Source organism: Merops nubicus, unplaced genomic scaffold, assembly GCF_000691845.1.
Source record: "Merops nubicus isolate BGI_N331 unplaced genomic scaffold, ASM69184v1 scaffold16100, whole genome shotgun sequence".
Lineage (NCBI taxonomy): Eukaryota > Metazoa > Chordata > Aves > Coraciiformes > Meropidae > Merops > Merops nubicus.
Genome location: NW_008581133.1, coordinates 233619 through 251939, shown reverse-complemented (window position 1 = coordinate 251939; position 18321 = coordinate 233619). Strand labels below are relative to the sequence as shown.

At 46.1% G+C, this 18321-nt stretch overlaps 1 protein-coding gene across 1 annotated transcript in view; it reads right to left on the bottom strand.

Annotated features, from left to right (window-relative positions):
• MAD1L1 (MAD1 mitotic arrest deficient-like 1 (yeast)) overlaps positions 1-18321 on the bottom strand; it is a 361734-nt gene that overhangs the window by 110999 nt on the left and 232414 nt on the right. The window contains exon 15 of the mRNA XM_008948855.1: positions 13047-13254. Coding sequence (XP_008947103.1) covers positions 13047-13254 — 208 coding nt within the window. The remainder of the gene's footprint in view (positions 1-13046; positions 13255-18321) is intronic.

Genomic DNA, 18321 nt, shown 5'->3' with positions numbered 1-18321 from the left:
AGTTGCCAAAGAGAAATAAGAAAAGCACCATCCCTGGAAACATTCCAGGACAGGCTGGACAGGGCTCTGAGCAACCTGCTGTAGCTGCAGATGTCCCTGCTCCCTGCAGGGGTGTTGGACCAGATGACCTTGAAAGGTCCCTTCCCTTGAAAGGTCCCTTCCCTTGAAAGGTCACTTCAAACCAATCTATGATTCTATGATTTTTTTTTTTTCCACATACAGCACTGCACTGAGGTTTTGCAGTGTGATGTCAAGAGTCCAATTTCCTTCAGAAAGCTACATATTAGGGACTGGACTCAAGTTGTAAGAGCTACTCTAGGACTTACACTGTAAGAAACTCTGAAACAGCTACGACAGACTGAGCCTCTGCTGTTCCCCCAACAAGCCCACTTATGAGCATGGAGCTCAGTCCCTGCCTCACACTCCAGTGGGTTACCACGAGTGAGGCTGCCTCTCTAACACAGCTCTGATTTAAACTAACAACAGCACGAGAGGTTTTTCGTTCTTCCAGAGCTGCCTGACAGAAGGAATCGCCGCCTAAAGATTAGTGCCACAATCTCTTTAGACTCTGCAAGCAAGAAAAGCCAGTGTGGAGACACGTGCCCACCTCCTATGGGTGCTGCAAGTCTTAATTAGTGTCTCCAGCATACTCAGAGACCTTTGGACAGAGGGTGCTACAGAAATGGAAAATATTATCATCATTATGCTTGCTACCCCAAGTGCTGGCACTGAAGGCAGAGACTTCACAGCAGATGGTGAAGTCGGCAGCGCTGCTGGCTGCAGTTGTAATTCCCCTCCTCACAGACTCTCCTCCTTGGAGAGGCTTCACCTCCTCGTGCCTGAGGAGCCAGACAGAACCTGTGCTGACAACACTGCAGCGTGCCAGTCAGTGCTGCTGACACCTCCACCAGCCAGCACTCCAGTCACTGCACAGCAAATCATCCCAGGGACCTCCTAATTAAAAAGAGTTTCACTTCCATGGCAGTGCTCCCTCCCACCCACCACGGCCAGCCCTCCCCTGAATTCTGATCATTAAAGGGAGAAAACAAAGAATTACTCAGCTTCTGTTAAGTGTCAAACATTCCCACTCTAAACTGTGACCAAAACAAGGAGACACATTGTAGTGCTCCCAGAGCAACTTTATACCTTCCTGAACACTATTTCTGCACCTCTTGCTAATTGCTCATTTGCCCTGGTTTTGTGGAACAGCCTGGCTCACTCCACCTTTGACAGAGAAGAACTGCAGTGTTTAACACGCTGCAATAATTGGGATATGTGTAGTTCTAATTTTTATCCTTATTTATTTCTGTTGGGGTGAGCAGCCTAGGACTCAGAGCTACCTGAGGCATCACTAAGATGCCATTAGCTTTAAATTTGTTCCCAAGTGCTGCAAGCATCCTCTCCGTTTGGCTTAGGACATCACCTTGCAGATGAAGACTTTGCATACAGGGGAACATTCTGCTTAAAATTTTTCATTTCACAAAAAACTTTCCAGGGACTCCAGAATACAAGCACAGGGTAATGCTCCCTGCCTCGTTCTGTGGCTGTTCCAGCTTTTAAAATGAGAAGGATCCTAGGGTGGAAAGAAATGGTTTGAAATGGAAGCAAAGAGTAGTCTCCACTGCTCCTTGAGGCACCTCGGGAGTCCAATAGATTCTGCCAGGGGCTTGCAAATGCATCAGGACACTGCCCACGTACCAAGAAAAGGACACTATTATGGAAACAACCTGACCAGGAGCTACTTCAAATGGTGGCTGCTGATGAAAACTTCTTTAGCTCACATCTTACGCAGATCTAACATCACCAGTTCTATGTCTGGACTTAATTTTTACCATTTTTCTAAAACAAGATGGAAACCTCCCCTTGTCTAAATTCTGCCCCATTCCAGGGAAGTCATCACAGCATGGCAGTCTACAAGGGGAATCACATGCTGTCGTTGGCAGCCTATTGAGAAACCTTTGCTGAACCTTTCAGATCCACATCGCCTTTGATGCCACTAGTGGTGAGATTTTTGATGACACATCCACAGTCTCCAGCGAAGGTGGATGCTGCTGCTGCTGCCTCTGGCTCTTCCTTATGGAAGCCTCTGATCTGTTTAATTTAAATACTTCTGCTGCACACATACTACAGTATCTGTTCCTAGCAGAAGGCAACTTTACAAAGTTGCATAGCTCCCCAATAACTAACATGCCCCAGCTCTCCAGCAGGACACATCAGGACTCTCCTATTCCATACAGACAGAAACACACTCAGACAGCCAGAGAGTGAAAAAGCAATTCCTGAATCTGATTTCAACCAGCTTTTCATCTGTCTGATTTTCATCCATCGAGCTGGCGCTGCTTGTATATAAGAATGAATGTGCTGTTCCCTAATGGAGTCTGGATTGACTTACTGCTCTCTAACTGGAGATCATGCCAGATAAATTGGCACTGAAATGGAGAAATGGGGAAACACTGAAATAGTGAGTGAAGACTGCACCAGCTGCTATGACTACAGAAACCACACCAGGTACACTTGGTTTACTCAAAATAGTTGACTGCTCCCAGATGCTCAGAAATCCCTGATGGACAGGCCTGACTTTTCCCTGAGTTTTGAGACTTGCTATGATCTAACCCAAAACCTTCACCTCCCTGGCACAACACCACACCAGAAGCATGAGGTGACTGCACCAAAGCCACACGCAGAGCTGGCCATCTGCATGGCCATGATCTGTGCCATCCCAGGAGCTCCTGCTCCAGCTGCTGCACTGTCCACCAGTGTGTTCCCAAGGGGATTGAAGGGGGCTGGGGCTTTCTTCCAAATGAGCCAAGAGGGACTTACTTTTTTCTTGTTTAGGATACCACGTGATCAGTAACCACTGGCTGTCCAGACTACTTGGAGAAACCACATCAATAGGTGTGAAGATACTGAGAGGCTTCTCTCCCTTCCTATTGACATTCTTATGTCAGCACCACATTCAAAGGGCTATCATAACGTTATCACATCATGGTACTGATGTCAGTGCCATGATTAAGATGGAAGAGTAATTACAAGTGTCTGCTTTTATATGCTGATTGCTTTCCAAATAAATGTTCTTCATTCCAAATACATCCACTATGGATTAACATTTCTCCTACTTGTTCACTGCCTAGAATGTATTTGATTAGAAAAGCCTGATCAAAACTCTGCTTGACCATTTTTCAGCACTTCACCATTTTTCTTTTCCTCATCAGGAAGAAAAGTGTATCCATTAGTTAACCTTTTCAAGCACATTCTTTTTGTAGTCTCATTCAAAGAAGGATTATAAAAAAATTGTCAGGCTTGGCATGTGAATAGCTTTTTGTGAGCTCAGGGAACAAGCATTCATCTATCAGAACATCAGTGTGGGGAGATAAGGGGAGCTGTATACGTGCACGCTTATCTGAATGCAAGATCAGTACTGTGAAACCAGCATAAACAGCAAGGACAGAATCCATATATCGATGTAATCCTTAGTGGTACTGGTGCATTTGTGTGAATTTGCAATTCAGGAAAGCTTCTTCCTTAAAAAGCAAACAAGAAGTTAAGGATATAATTCAGCGTCTACTGAGATCAATGGGAATTTTTTCCCTTGCATTTGAATACAGCTCCCTCCTCCTCCCTCCCAACACCTCCACGAGAATATTAAGAAAGAAATTACCTGCAGTTTGTACTATTTTTCAACGGATCAAGAAATTCTCAATTCTTTTAGTCTGCTTTCTAACCCAGCAAATCCAAAGCTCTCCTTTCTCCCACAGTGAATATTTCATGTATTTTAACCCACGTTAGTTTCATACCAAATGAAGTCATTGAAGCCACGACAAATACATGTGGGTGACAAACGAACTGATGCAGGAAACATAACTTTGAATCTCCTGACTTTTACGCAATTAAAATATCAACTTAATTGTTGGATCTGTGTAGCTTCTCTCCTTTTAATATGTAAATCAGTCTCTATTACTCTATAGCTCAAAGAATGTGTTACTCGGCTTACTTGATTAGGCTGGGAATTGCTGGTCCTGCTGTCACTATGTTTACACTTTAGTGACAAGTTTGCACATCAAATTCACATAATGCAATGTCATCAACTTACTCATCAAATACAAACTTCTTAAATACAGCCTCTGCTCTAGAATGTTGAAACAGCCTTATTTTACTTCATTTACAGTCCCTAAATAATCAGAGTAAATGAAAAGAAAAATTGGGAACACAACTGGAAAACACTTGTTCCCAGGAAAATCAGCTTCCCACAGAGACGGGTGGGTAGACCAGAAAACCAGCCCATGCAAAGAGTTATCCTTGGGCTTCTGAATTTCAGTTGTATGATCCCCCTTTAAAATGTAGTAGGAGTAGAGATACCTTATTTCTCAGTCTCTACCATTCACCCCACCTCATTTGGGATTCAGCATTAAGGAGTTGCTATTTACTCTGTGAATGCAGTCAGGTTTCAGCTCCCAGCCACACACACTTACCTGGAAACTGAAATGAGGATTCCAGAGAAAAAACAGAAAATTCAGTAACTTTTTTGCCTGTTATGAACTTGCCATAAGAAGAACAATGCCATCTTGGACAGCATTGAGAGGGAAAGTGTAAATAAGTTCAGTATTTTCCCATTCCTGTCATCTTTCCTGAACCTAACACGTCCCAGACCAAGGGGACATTCACCCTGACAGCGCAAGGCTTTTCAAGATGTTCCCAGTCACCTGGACACCTCTTGTAGAGTCCCTCGACTAAATTTCACTACTCTACTGCCCAGAAAAGCATCAAGCTTTAATTTCCAGGAGAAACACTACATTGACAAGATGCAGAGCAGAGATCTGAGGCTCTCCCCTGCTGGATCGTTCTACCACGTTGGCAGGCTGGTTTTTCTAATGTCAGGGAAATTGTGTTGGCCTGAATTCGAGACATCAGCACAAGCCTTTCTTCTCGATCCTGCTGACGAATGAAAGAGCATTTTCAATTGTATACATCCAGAGGCTTTATGGCACATCAGTCCTAATCAAAAGCTGCTCTGTGATGGAAACTGCTGTAAGAGGCAGCTCATATCACAACCCTGCAGGATCCAAAGGGCAGCTGCAGGCAATACTTAGGAGAAATGCTGGACTGGAGTGATCTAGTGGGCGCATCCTGACTGCCACATAGCCACCAAGAAGGCAACAACCAAACAGCAAGAGCTTCACTCAAATACCCAAGCAGGAAAACGCAACTGCCAAAGTCTACCAAGACCCATAAAGCTCAACAGCCTGTTGGCTCGTCCCCAGTTGATAAGGAAACCATCAGCACAGAAGAACCACAGGGATACAGAACTACAGCCACGAAGGGTGCTATCTGCAATGTGGCCGTTTCCATATGGTACAAGTCTGACACTGTTTTATAGGGACGTGGGGAGTGGGAAGGTGTTAAAACACAAGAATGAAAGGTTTCAGGTCCTTTCACTGCTCCATGACTTCTCTCCTCACAAAGGCTCTGAACCTCCCCTGGCTATAAATGAAGGAGCACAGCTCCTTCTGGGAGCTACTCCTGGTAGTGAGAACAATTCTTCCTTACAGTCACTTTGCATTTCACCCAGCTGTTGATGGACAGAGAACCAGAAACTCAGGTCAGCAGGATTAAAAATATTGTTTCTATCACTGGTTCTGCTCCAAAGCCACACACAGAGTAAACCAGAAGGAGACACAACACTCAGTGTCAGGCCATGCTTTTCCACACATTTTCTCTTGATTTATCTGGTCCCACAAGTTACCTCTAACCTTGCTATCTCCCCGTCTGTCATGACACTAGCTACTTCTAACCTTCCCATCTACCTCAGCAAAGGTGACCTCTTCTTTCTCAGATGTAGCACCATGACTTTATTCCATCAGTACTGACTAAGGAAAATGCACTTGCCTGGGAAACAAGCAACCTTCTCCCCAGCAGGATTTTCTTGCAGTGTTACTCATTTCCATTACACCCAGATTCAAGGCAGGATCTCTAAGCCTAGAGACTCTTCCCTTGGGATCCTCCTTCCTCATATTGCTACAAAAACCATTGCAGATGTACTCATAGTTCAATGTTTAAATTTGGTCCCCTTCATCACATATACTTCTTCATTTTCTTTTCCATTTCCTTCTCCTTCCCAATTTAATTTACTATTTTTTTCTTGGTAAAGTGGCTTCATTTTCTCTGGAGCAAGGTTCCTGCTTCTATTAAGTATTTTGTAATCAACTCCTACACAGTGCCTAGCAAGAGGTTAGGAGATACTTTTAAAAAAGCCCCTGTCAGAATCACTGGAGCTGTATGGAAGTATTATGCAGGTTCACAGGCTGCCTCTTATAAAAGCAGAAATACTGAGTCCTCTAGGAACTCCATACATGAACTGGGTGAAAAAGAGGGGCCAAGAAGAAATCCTGCAGCTCTTCTGCTCTTTTTAAAGACTAAGTACAGTCTGAACAGGAACCTCTGACCGACACCAAGTTTTACACATTCAGTAGCTACAACAGAACTACGTTACAGGATTTCTTACAAACCCCTGGCTCCCTGGGCAGCAGACGGAGGCTGAAAGTCCCAGCAATGTCTCACTGGCACCTCCCATCACAGTTTCACAAGAAGCTGCAGGCTTCAGGCACCCTCGGGGGTTTGTTGGGTCGGTGACCCCTGTCTGTCCGGCCCTGCTGCACGCTCGGGGGCAAGCTCTGGTGCTTTAACAGGCTGGTGGCACGCTGCCATGGGCAGGCCACACTCTTCCCAGTATATTCAGTGCTGCATGACTTCACATCTGTGTTATCTCCAAAAAAACTTGGGAATCTATCTGGATGACAAATGCCACAGATGACAAAAGCAATTTTTTCTTAACTGGGGACTGTTCCTTGCAGCCCTCTTGAGGCACTATGCTTTCATTCACGCCAGGAAGCTGGCTCTTCAGGGGCTCCTGTGCTGACTTCACTAGTGCAGAGCACTAGTGTGGCCATCAAAGGCCACACTGCTGCTGAATCAGGACACACGAGGGCTTCAAGGTATTCTCCCCTTGTGGCTGGGCTGCCCAAATCTATTGACACCACTGGAATGTAAAAGGATTTTATAGACTCTTCCCACCAATCACTGTAACGTTGCCAATACTGGAGTGCAGGAGGTCCCAACTTGGCTGTAAAGTCTTTTAGGAAAACAGGTAAGCAGCCCCACCTTGTTACCTACATTGCTGGGCTGGGATAAAGAGGTATGGATGATAAGGAAGGAAATCAAAGCAAGCTCTATTTAATCTGCCAGCTTATTCCCACTCTTAATATACCATTCAGGTCCCGGCCTGGTCTAAATGTCTTGCAGTAGAGAAACTAACTCCACACACACAATAATGATGGTAACTAGCTGTGAGGTGAGGGCCCTGCTCCTCAGCAGCAGAGTCAGCAGGGCAGGCAGGCCCCCAGCCCATCAGGCAAAGCAGCTCCACAGGCTGCTCCTAACAGAACCTGTCCTGTCTGCTCCCTTCCATCCCATCTGTGTTCTGCACATTCAAGCTCTGCACCGTTTCTGACCCGGGTAGCAGTAGGAAATGACTTCTTCCCCATCAAGAACATGTGGCCACCTCTGGAGTGAAAGAGGACAGAACTTCATCAGTGCACACCACGACACCAGAAGCAATGACAAGCTCTTTACAAATGTCACAAGAAATTGGGATATGCTGAAAGTAGTTACTTTATTGAAATAGAGGTAGGGCACAAAGGCTAACATCCTGCTTTTACCAAAAGTCCCTTAACATCTGAAGACAGCAAATGCCCTGGACCTTCACTTTGCATCTCTTCAGAAAGAAAGGCATTCCTTCAGGACAAACTGAGGGGGACTGTTGTGTTAAACATCACAATGAGAACTGCCACCTAATGAAACCTTCCTCAGCTCTAGGAAGAGGTGTTACATGACTGAAGAAGAGCTGCCCTCTATGCACTCACCTGGCCCAACCTTGTCTGACCAGCGAGGTGCTGGGAGCCATCAGCACAAAGTGAGATATGGATGCTGGGCTTGCACGTGTGCACCCAACAACAACTAAGGTCACAGAAAAATCCTTCACCAGGTGGACTCAGGTTTCATTTGCAGGTGCAGCCCTTATCATGTGTGGACTTCCTATACACAGATGGTAGGAAGCACCAAGGCTTCCAAGCACCAACAGCTCAGCCAACTGTGGATGGAGAATGGCAACTTCTAAATTCCATCTGCTCCTTTTTTGTCACCTTCTGTACTCAGAAACACATTCATCAGAAGCACAAGCATGCTGGGACAGTGACAAATTTTATCATCTCTGGCTTGTCACTTCAAGAAGATTAGATTATTTTACTATTAATTCATTACCCAGTTTAATTCCAATTAATTACAGTTCTACAAGGCCCTGACATGTCAGTGATGCTGAAGACAGCCTCTGCTGAACACCATATGTAGCATCTCCATTAGGGTCAAACACCTGCCTTAGAGTGAGATTCCCCAGTCCTTCATCAAGGACCCTGTTTTCCTACTTTTTTCTGATGAGGGAAAAAATAGAGTGAAAACATTGAGACGAATGAATATTTTCTTTTCTTGGTGGCATTATGTTCAGGAAAATAGCTCACTTCCAAAATACTCCACAGATGGAAGAAATCAAAGTTGATTTCTCCATCCTCCTCCCTGGTAGGGGTGCCAGCCTGTCTCTCAACAGAAAGAATATTAAAAGCATTTTCCTGTTTCTCACAGGGAGAGGCTGCATGAAAGAAGGGAACACTACAGTACCTACAGGATAGCAGTAAGTCATAAGTCACAGAAAATTCGCATTACTGCATTCGTAAGTCAGGAACCAGCTTCCACGGGTCATCCATTCCTACCTTCAAATACACTGCTTTTAAGATGGGAGCACAAATGGAAATAATCAGCAGCTGAAGCATTCTCATTTCTCCCTCTGCTTTGCTACACTATACAAGTCATTACTTCTGGCAGCTCCCCATTAGCTGCCACCTACTTACTTGCTTGCAACTAAGACTGAACTCCATCTCTAGCAGCACCAGCAAAGAAAAATCAAGAGGTCCACTGGGATCATGCAAGACAAAAAAGGAATATCTAAATAGAAATGACCTGGAGAGAAATAGGAAAAAAAAAACCAAACGGCCAGGAAAAGCTATGGAGCTGGAAGAAGAAAAGCAGAAGATGCAGCCTGAGATACCGAAGGGGGGAGGGGGAGGAAGGTGTGAAGAGTACAGGAAAGAGAAATGCAGGACTGGAACAGATCCCACGGCTGGGCAGTGACGTCCTGTGCCACCTTTCCAAAGCTGTTACGATCTGCATCCCTGCTTCAGAGACAGGAGGACTCGGAGCCTCTCCCCAGATGGCAACCTGACCTTGGTGCACTCTCCTCTTACACAACCCAGCCCCTGGCAGCCACCAGGGGAGAAACAAAAGGTGGTGAAGTCAGAGCCCACCCCGTAACGTGGCTGCCCTGGCTCTGCCCCATCACTGCTGCACAGCCCCAGGTGCAAATTCCCCCTCTGAAGGAGGGCAGCGTGTTGTTCCAGCTCACTTGGTTAGGGCTCTCCTTTCCAACAAGCCCTGCTGCCCGTTTTCACAGAGGCGATTACAGTGTAAAGGAGAGGAAGGGACCACTCAACTGCGTGGCGAGTTGCCAGGTTGTGCTGCAGCCTCCAGCGGTTATGCTCAAAGAGATTTAAAGTCCAGCATAACCTTGATTTTTAATAGAGTCACATTTAATGAGCTTTAACGTCCACAGTAATAATTTCCTTATTACCTATCCCGGAGTCGGAACCATGATCAGAAGAAAACGTGCTGCACTCCAGTCCACTGAACGAATTTAATAATGCCCAATACATTATTATCAAAACCATCAACATCATTGCCCTTAATGTCTTTTTATTTTTGGATGGTATAATTATAATTCTTTGAACCTTAAGCGTAATTGTCGCAGATCACATAAGCTTGCTGAACACAGCAAACCTGATTGGCTAGAGGCCACCCAAATCCCTCACCTCTGCCAATAAGGCATTCAGAGTGTATGGCGAAATAGGACAATAAAATCTTACATTTACCTCTATCTGTTAAAAGGCAAAATGCAAACTTACATATGACCTTTGTTGCCTTCCCATCTTTCATGTGCATGTTTCCTACTCTGCCCTTGGTTTCCCTTCATCCCATTCAGCTCTGACACAAGAGACCTCCCATCTCAAAAGCTCAAAGAACTGAACCTCTCCCATGTGTCATACGAATGATGGATAAACAGACATATGGATACTGCAGCTGACAGAAAGGGGTGCAAGAAAAAGTCTAGTTCTTGTTATTTTTGTACAGAAAAAGCTCCACAAACCTCCCTGAAACTTACTCCCTTATTATGCACACACAATAAACCTCCTTCCCCAAGGCAGCCAATTGCATAGTGACAAAGAGAGCAGAGGGAGTTTCTGCCACATGCTCCCCATTTCACACCTTGAAAATATACTAAAATGAAGGCATATGCCAGCTGCTCCTGTGGGTAGAGCTGTTGAGATCCTAAGAAAACAACAAAAGCTGGATGATCCAATTCTTACCCAGAGGGAGATGGTGTAAGCTTTCTGGCCAGGCTGTCAGAGCACCCCTGGAACAGCCGTGGCGTCCACAGCGCGGCTGCTCGGGAGGTTAGCAGGACAGAGTCAACACAAAAATGGATGCAGCTTGCAGGGCGTGCTTGATGAGCTGTCCCTTCACCCAGCGGGGGCTCTGCCCTGCCCCAGCAAGAAGGTCAAATCTGGCATTCATCTGGCTAATTGAATGCCAGCTCAGACACCTCCTGACCTTGCAGGCAGTGCCATAACCACACGGATCCTCAGCATCTCTTGCTATCAGTCTTCATCCTCTGGCCATACTCCTGAATGCTCCTCAGCAGAAATGAGACTTTAGGACTATTTATGGCAATGTTCCTCATGCAAGACAGTGATGCACACAAGTACATAAAATCCAAGAAAACCCCAAGATCTTTCCATATAACCTGGCTTACAATAAACATGCCCTGGTCTTAAAGACAGTCATCCACAGGGCTCCTCCACCCTCCCCTCACAGCTCTTTTTCCCACTTTGTTTACATGAACCATTTCCACATGCACTTAAAGGCACTCTGAGAATGCAAAGGGCTCTCCTGGGACTATGACAAATGACACTCAAGTATTTCCCACCCTGCTAGGCTCTGCAGCTGATGCTCTCTACCATTTGAGTCGGTGACCAGAAGTCAGAATGATGCAGCATAGGACTGGGGCAAAAGGAAAAAAGCATTACACAGATGAGAGGCTGGAAACACCCTGAAATCCAGTGAGCTGTTTGTTTTCCTGTCGGAATCAAAGGCAGAAGATAAAACAGCTTTAAAAATGCATCCCTTATGAGCTAAAGACAAACCTGGTAACATCCCAGCACAGAAGCACCTCACAAACAGCTAAAAGCAACTGCGTGAAAGGCAGCAGAATAATAATTATGAATAACAAATCACAGGAGGCATACGTGAGAGGAACATTCTCCCAGGAGAAATGGTCTAATTACTGCAGGTGATAGCCCAGAGGTTCATTCAGCAGCAGCAGAGACACAGCACTGACCTCACCTCTGCATCCTCTCTGCCCCTGGCCAGAGCTCTCCCCCTGGGCTCCACAGCATTAGGTGTGCTGGGTACTCGGGGGGCACCACCACAGACAAGGGCACTGGGCAGACTGCAATTTAAAACCCAGAGCATTCCAAATTCAAATTGCAATGCAAGAACTGTCCCCAAGAGCTGCTCGAGTCTCACTGGGGTCACAGACTGGAGGCTCCTGTGGGCAAAGGCAGCTCAGGAAGTGTTTAACATATGCATTTGTTAGAGCATCCGCTAATGACAGTGACAAACTGCCATTGCACCTCTAACACCCAGTTAACTCTGCACCTCATAAACCACCCCATCTACACTTCTCACCCTCAGACTTTTAAGGCTATATAGTACCAGAATTCACTATGAGATGCCAGAACAAACACATTCTTAGCAGTTATAAAGCACTATTGTTTGAGCAATGGGAAAACAGGCAAGCTACTTTCAGAGAATATTCCTGTCAAAACAGTGAAAGATATTTTCTACTGTGTATTTTCTTTAAACCAGAGTTCTGCCATTTTATGGGTCTCAAGTCTCCAGAACACGTGGCCTTAGAGGAAAGCTCTGCCCTCTTAACCTCATGGCAGGGAGAACCCTGACCTCTTCACTCTGACCACGTATGTGCTGCTGGACCACAACAGGTTAGCTCCACACAGACCTTCAGCTCTCTTTTCTTTTTCTCTTCTCTAGGAAAAAATGTTTTGAGTGCAAGGCACAGGTGAGAGAGTTACAGCAGTAAGATCTCTTGGGCTCTGCAACACGACTCGACTCTGCCTGGTCCCCTCGCAGTGCTGCAGGTGATGGGTCACATTTTATTGATATCCTTACCTTGATTTACAGAGTCTGAGAGCATGTCTGGAGGTGCTGATTTCAATGTTACTGTACTAAAAAGTCTCATTCAGGTATGTGAAGGGAAGACAGACTGTACAGGAGGAGAGCCACAGATTCTGTGAAATGTATTTAGCTCGGTGAAAGATGTGCTCTATTTTCATGGAGTATTGAATGCAGCTGTGATTAATGGGGCACATATACACTGATAAACAATATTAATTTGTTTTAAGCCAGGTCTGAAAAGATTTCAACCACTTGCTTCCCTGCAGCTACGAAAGTTATTTCCTGCTGTCTGTACTACCTCAAGGGCTAAACTAGCTCTGAAAGGAAGGAAATATTTCCTTTCAGTCCATCGGCAGCGCCAGCCCAGGAAGCATGCTGTATTGGTATTTCATTTATCATGGGCAAATCATGTGGGTTATTATTATTTATCCTTACCACCCACCCTCTGTACCAAACTGCCACAGGATTGCCACCACACATTCACTCTCTGCTGCATCAACCCAGCTTTCTTCATTCTCCCTACAACGGTTCCATCAAGCATGCTGTCTGCAATGTCTCCATCTGCCTCTGCAGTCAGTTCCTTTGGCAGTAGAGATGAATAAGTGCATCTTCAGGAACACAAGCCAGCAGCCTACCTGCAATCTCTTGTGCTGATTGAAAACTCCCAACTCCTTCCAGATTCCCAGGGATGGAGCCGCCTCCTTCGAGCACCCTCACCATCTCCCTCAGCCTTTCACACTCCTCCTGGAGCTGCTGCTGCTCCTCCTTGCGCTGCTGCTTGGCCAAGCTCGCTGGGTTCATGCTGAAGTGGAGAACTTTGGTCCTGCTGGGGTCATAGTCACCCTGCGTGGTAGAAACAGAAGCAGATTGAGTACCTGATCCAACCTCCCAGTCCACCCAACCTGTACCACTCTGTGCAGACAATGTTACAGAAGAAAAAGGGACACTTTATGCAATGATAATGTTTTATTGCAACAGCTGAAGTCAGCCAGACTCAGGCAACCTGAAACCACAAAAAAAAAAAAAAACAAACCACAAAACCTCCTACTCAACAGAGCTTTCTCCCTGGAGACACCTCCACAGTTAAATTTAACTCTAGAAATGAAGTTTTATAGCTGTACTTTAAATCTCTTGATAGCAGGAGATTATAATGAACACACAGATACACCCTTAAACTACAAGCAGGCCAGCCAGGACTAGCCCAACATATTACTCAGACAAGCCAGCAACATCCATGTGACTCCAATGGTGGAGCTAGTAGCAAGTTGTATCAGCTCATCCCAAGCAAGCAAACAGAGATTTCATTTCATACATTTTTTCCCCCAGAGGTGAATTGTATTTATAGCACTTTAAATAGTCAGTCAAGTCCTAAGACAGCAAATTAATACCCTTTCAAAGCGAGAGGAAAACACTGATGTTACATTTGTGATTTCAGAGAGACAATTTTCATATAAACTCCAGTAAGCCTCACGACCATAAAAGTAGTAAAGCATGTGCTAATCGTGGCTTCCACAGCACTCTGCCCAGCTGAAACCCTATAGCAGTGCCTGCATAAAAAAGGCATTTTATATGGTAATGTTTTTCCTTCAATTAAATCTCAGGACCTAAAGTGATTTTGTAAACATTAATTAACCCTCAAGAGCAGCATGAGGTAGGTATTATCCAAATTTTACCATTTAATTTTCATTAAAGATGTGCTGAAACTCTACATGTTTTTTTTTTTCATGCAAACCAAAGCAGGGACTGAGTAACTTCATTCTCAATTGGTCATTGCTGGTAAGAAACCCTAGAAGATCCCATTCCCAAGTATCTTTTATTGAAAATACTCCATCCACATACTGTAAAGCACCTCTGCCCACACTAGGGAGTGAACTGCCAAAATTTGCCACCCCAGAACCTGGCAGCAGACCCAGCGCTGGCTGAAAAAAGGGTTTGACAAATCCATGGACAACAGCTCCATAACTGGACCCTGTCCGTGGAGGGCAGCGACAAATCCTCCAGCACCTCTGGCTGCTGGGAGAGTGCTGGGGAGCGTGGCCAAGTTTGGGGGCTCTTCCAAAAGAGCATTGTCCATCACTGTGGTCAGAGATCTCTTCTGGGCTGGACAGACCATGAGTAAGGGCCAGCTGGGCACTTTGTATGTTCCTCACAGCTGTCCCAGTGCCCTCTTGCTGGATCCACACTGCAATTCTCTTTGAATCCTCCCTTCTGGACAGCTGGGCAGAGTGCAGCTGGCAGAGGTGGGCTCACCTGCAGAGAAGCAGGTGCCCGGGAGCAGTGTCGGGCTCTCCGGTGGCTCAGCCGGCCACGCGCAGGCTCTGTGGTGGCCACGGCTCCCCTGAGGTCCCCCAGGCAGGGTCCCCCTCCTCCTGGGGGCCCCCAGGGCGGGCCCCCCCTCCTCTGCCAGCTGGCTCCCAGGGCCACGCCAGGCAGATGGGTCCCACCACGGAGGAGAAGCAGCCAAAGCTGAGGCTGGCAGGATGCCGGCAGCTACGTGGGCAAAGGGAGAGGCAGTCTAGAGCTAGGAGAAGTGAACTCCAAAAGTGCTTTCGGTCAAGAGCAGGGGGTCCATGTGCTGGTGAATATGAAGTTAATGCCTTCTTGACTCTACCATCAAAAGTGTCCTTTAAAACTGCACGACTGGAAACCCCAAATTCCAGTGGGACTGGCATGGAAAGCACCAGTGAAGCTGGAAACCAACAGATGCTCTCACTGCTGTTTCCCAGTCCAAAAAATAAAGTGGGTATATGGTTGTTCCTCAGATCTGTGCTAACAACGAATATGGTGCCCCTTGTGAGAAACCAGTTTAACCACATCTGTCCATCTGTGTGGAAGACAGGGTCACTACTTCATAGCAATAAGAACAAGCTAAAACCAGAGGGAGATTGTATCTGTATATCCCAGGCAAAGGGGAGGTGAGAGGAACCCCCAAACAGAGAAGGACACAGGAGCTCCCAAAGGGCTGCTCTGGCCCAAGGAGCTCACTCCACAGAACTAGGGAAACTTCAGGGATGGAAGCCTTGGGTACCCTTCCTATCTGTGCAGGTTTCCTGCAGTCAGAGTTCACTGTCTTCACAGCTTTGGCCACGTACTGGGCAGCTGATACAAGTTCTCATACTGCCCCAGCCTTGTGGTGCCCAGGAGACCTATGGGAGCATCTAGAGAGCAGCACTGTCCTGCAGCCCCTCAGCAACAGGGCGTCGTCACCCCATGTCAACAGAGAGGTTGAGACAAACAGCCTGGACCTGACAGACAGGCCAGGAGGACCAAGAGGAGAAATAGTCCCACTGACAGCCTCGGCCAGGAGAAATTTAGGAGAGAACTGAAGGACTAGGACCCCATGCAGCACCTCAGAAACGCTGGACAGAGGGAGCATGAAGACAGCTGTAGTACCACAATACTCAATACATTCTCCTCATCCACATGCTAGCATTTACAGACCTGTTTCCACACCCACTACCTAACTTCTCCTGCTGTTTCCATTTCAGGGCTCTTCCGGACAGGTGATGGCACTGCCTGCTCTCCTGTTTGCCTTCAAGGGGGGAGAGTCAGCCCCAAAGTTTGCAATGGGGTTTACTCTGGCAGACAAAAGGATGCTCTTCAGCTCAGAGCTGTGGTGCCCACTTCTCCCTGTGCAGCCTGGGACCATGGTATTTCTGACAAGCTGTGAAGCGTGGCCCTGGTCCCACCTCCCTGGCCAGAGGTGACAGGTCCTGCCCCGGGTGCCACCGCCCCACTGGCTCCTGCCTCTCCGTGCTGCACCAGCCCGTTTATTTTGCAGGTTATTCTCCCTTTTCAAACACCCCCCTGGTGCTCCTGTAAAGCCCTGCCATGCAGCTGCAGGGCTTTGACTCTTAGAGCTCCTTCAGCTCATTTATCCTCTCCTTTTATAACATGTCTCCTTGAAAAATCACATTCTGAAACTCAGCACCAGAACTCAGGCTTATTTTCGGGACTCGCCAGCACTCTGAAGCTACACTGAGGCAGTCAAAGCTCTTAAAAACCCACTGTGGTGGGTGTGAAGGCTGCGGCAGAACCCATCCCATTTAACATGTCTGGGAGATCACTAACGTATTTGCTATGCTGCTCACATTTCTGGGCTAGGGGCAGTAGCTTCCTCTTTATTCCACACAGCACACATCAAACCAGTACATTTCTCCCTACAGCTAAAATATTAGTGCTGCTGGTTTATACTGTAGTAATGCCTACAAGAAACCAAGTGAGACAGGGATCCCAGCATGCTAGGTCTTGTATAAACCCCACAAGAAACTCCCACCTAAAGCCCAAAAACCAGACAACAAAGCCTGAAGACACAATATATGAGAGGATCAGAGATAGTTTTTTCTCCAGTTCAAGACTCCTTAGCAGCACCGTGGCAGAAGTGAAAAGCAAAGGTGTTCAGAGATGACTCCCCTCAGCAGCCAGCTGTACTGCTGCCTCACACAGCTGCACCCAGCTGAGCAGGACCTAAGTCTCCAGGACATTTCCTGACATCCTATGGATTTTCAAATGCATGCAGGAAGCTTTCCATGGAAACAGTGCAGACCAGAGCCAGTTTCTGATAAAGGCATCAGACACAAGCGTATGTAACACCAGACAGCCAAAGAGGTATCACAGCTTCAATGGCTTTGAGTGTTTTTCCAAATTTCTGAAGGTTGGGAGGGACTTTGGTTAGCTCTAGGAAGAGTCACGGCTGAGTATAACAGATAGCAAAGCAGCAGTGAAATCTCACTAGCATTTGAAGCTGAAACCCTAACGCTAGTAAGAAAGCAGGGACTGAAGAAAGCAAATAACCTCCTCCTGGAATCCCTTTAGCTCTGGAAAATGTAAATTGCTGTTTTTCTCTGTCAACTGCTCTTCCCCCCCCAATAACTTAGTCTTACCGATCACAGTTTTGTCCTTTTAGCTCTGTAACAGAAGCCTGAAAAAAAGATGTTTCAGGCACTGAGAAAACATCTAAACCAGATTTACCCATCTAGAAAATTGCTTTTCATCTAGGGGCACTGATGAAGACCACACAGTTGCATTTGAAGGGTGTGGGACAGAAGAGATGGCCACAGTCTTTGAATCTGAGCAGCTGTCCAGGAGCAGCTTCAGATGCTGCTTGCTGTGCTGAACCAACACCTGCAAGGAGGTATTGCTCAACAGTTAAAAGGCATCTTGCAGCAAACAGTAACATATCCCTGATTTCTCCAAGAAGCATGAGAAGTGTGCTTCAGGTTTGGAAACGGTCTGTGTGTTAAAATTGACCAAATTCACTTAAGTTCAGGATGCCTTTATATAGAAATATGAGATAACTGGGGGATGCTATCAATATATGGCCTACAGACAGTCCCATTATTGGAAAGCCACCGTGTCCCTGGTCATTCAGGAGGTAATTTGGTAGATCATTCTGATCATCAGCACATTGAGGCCCATGTCTCAGACCAAGATGATGACACATTACTGCTAGTTTCTCAGCAGCACCCCTTCTTTAACCCTGTTTTTCCCAGTACTGGAAATTGTAGAGATGCTGAAGAGTAAATAACTTGAACTAGAGAGAACTGCTGGCGTTCATTGATTCTTCTCTCAAGGAATAACATTGAGCCAGTAATTCAGATTTGTCAGAAAAATGTACACAGAGCTTCAATTTAGGAGGAAGCAATAAATACGTTGATTGATTGCAACCAAGTCTGGTTGACACTTAGTAATGCAGTGAATTATTCATTCCTGGAAAGCAAGATGCTAACTAGCTGATTTGGTGCTTAAGGCAGCAAAACCATTTTTGCACTCTCAGAAGGGCACCGGACATTTTACAGAGATGATTTGTTGACTCCACATGTTAATATGTTCTACAGTTTGTGAAATAATGTTGTTTTGATGCATTATCCTCAGCCTTCCAGACACATGCCCCAGGGTATACAGGAGGGA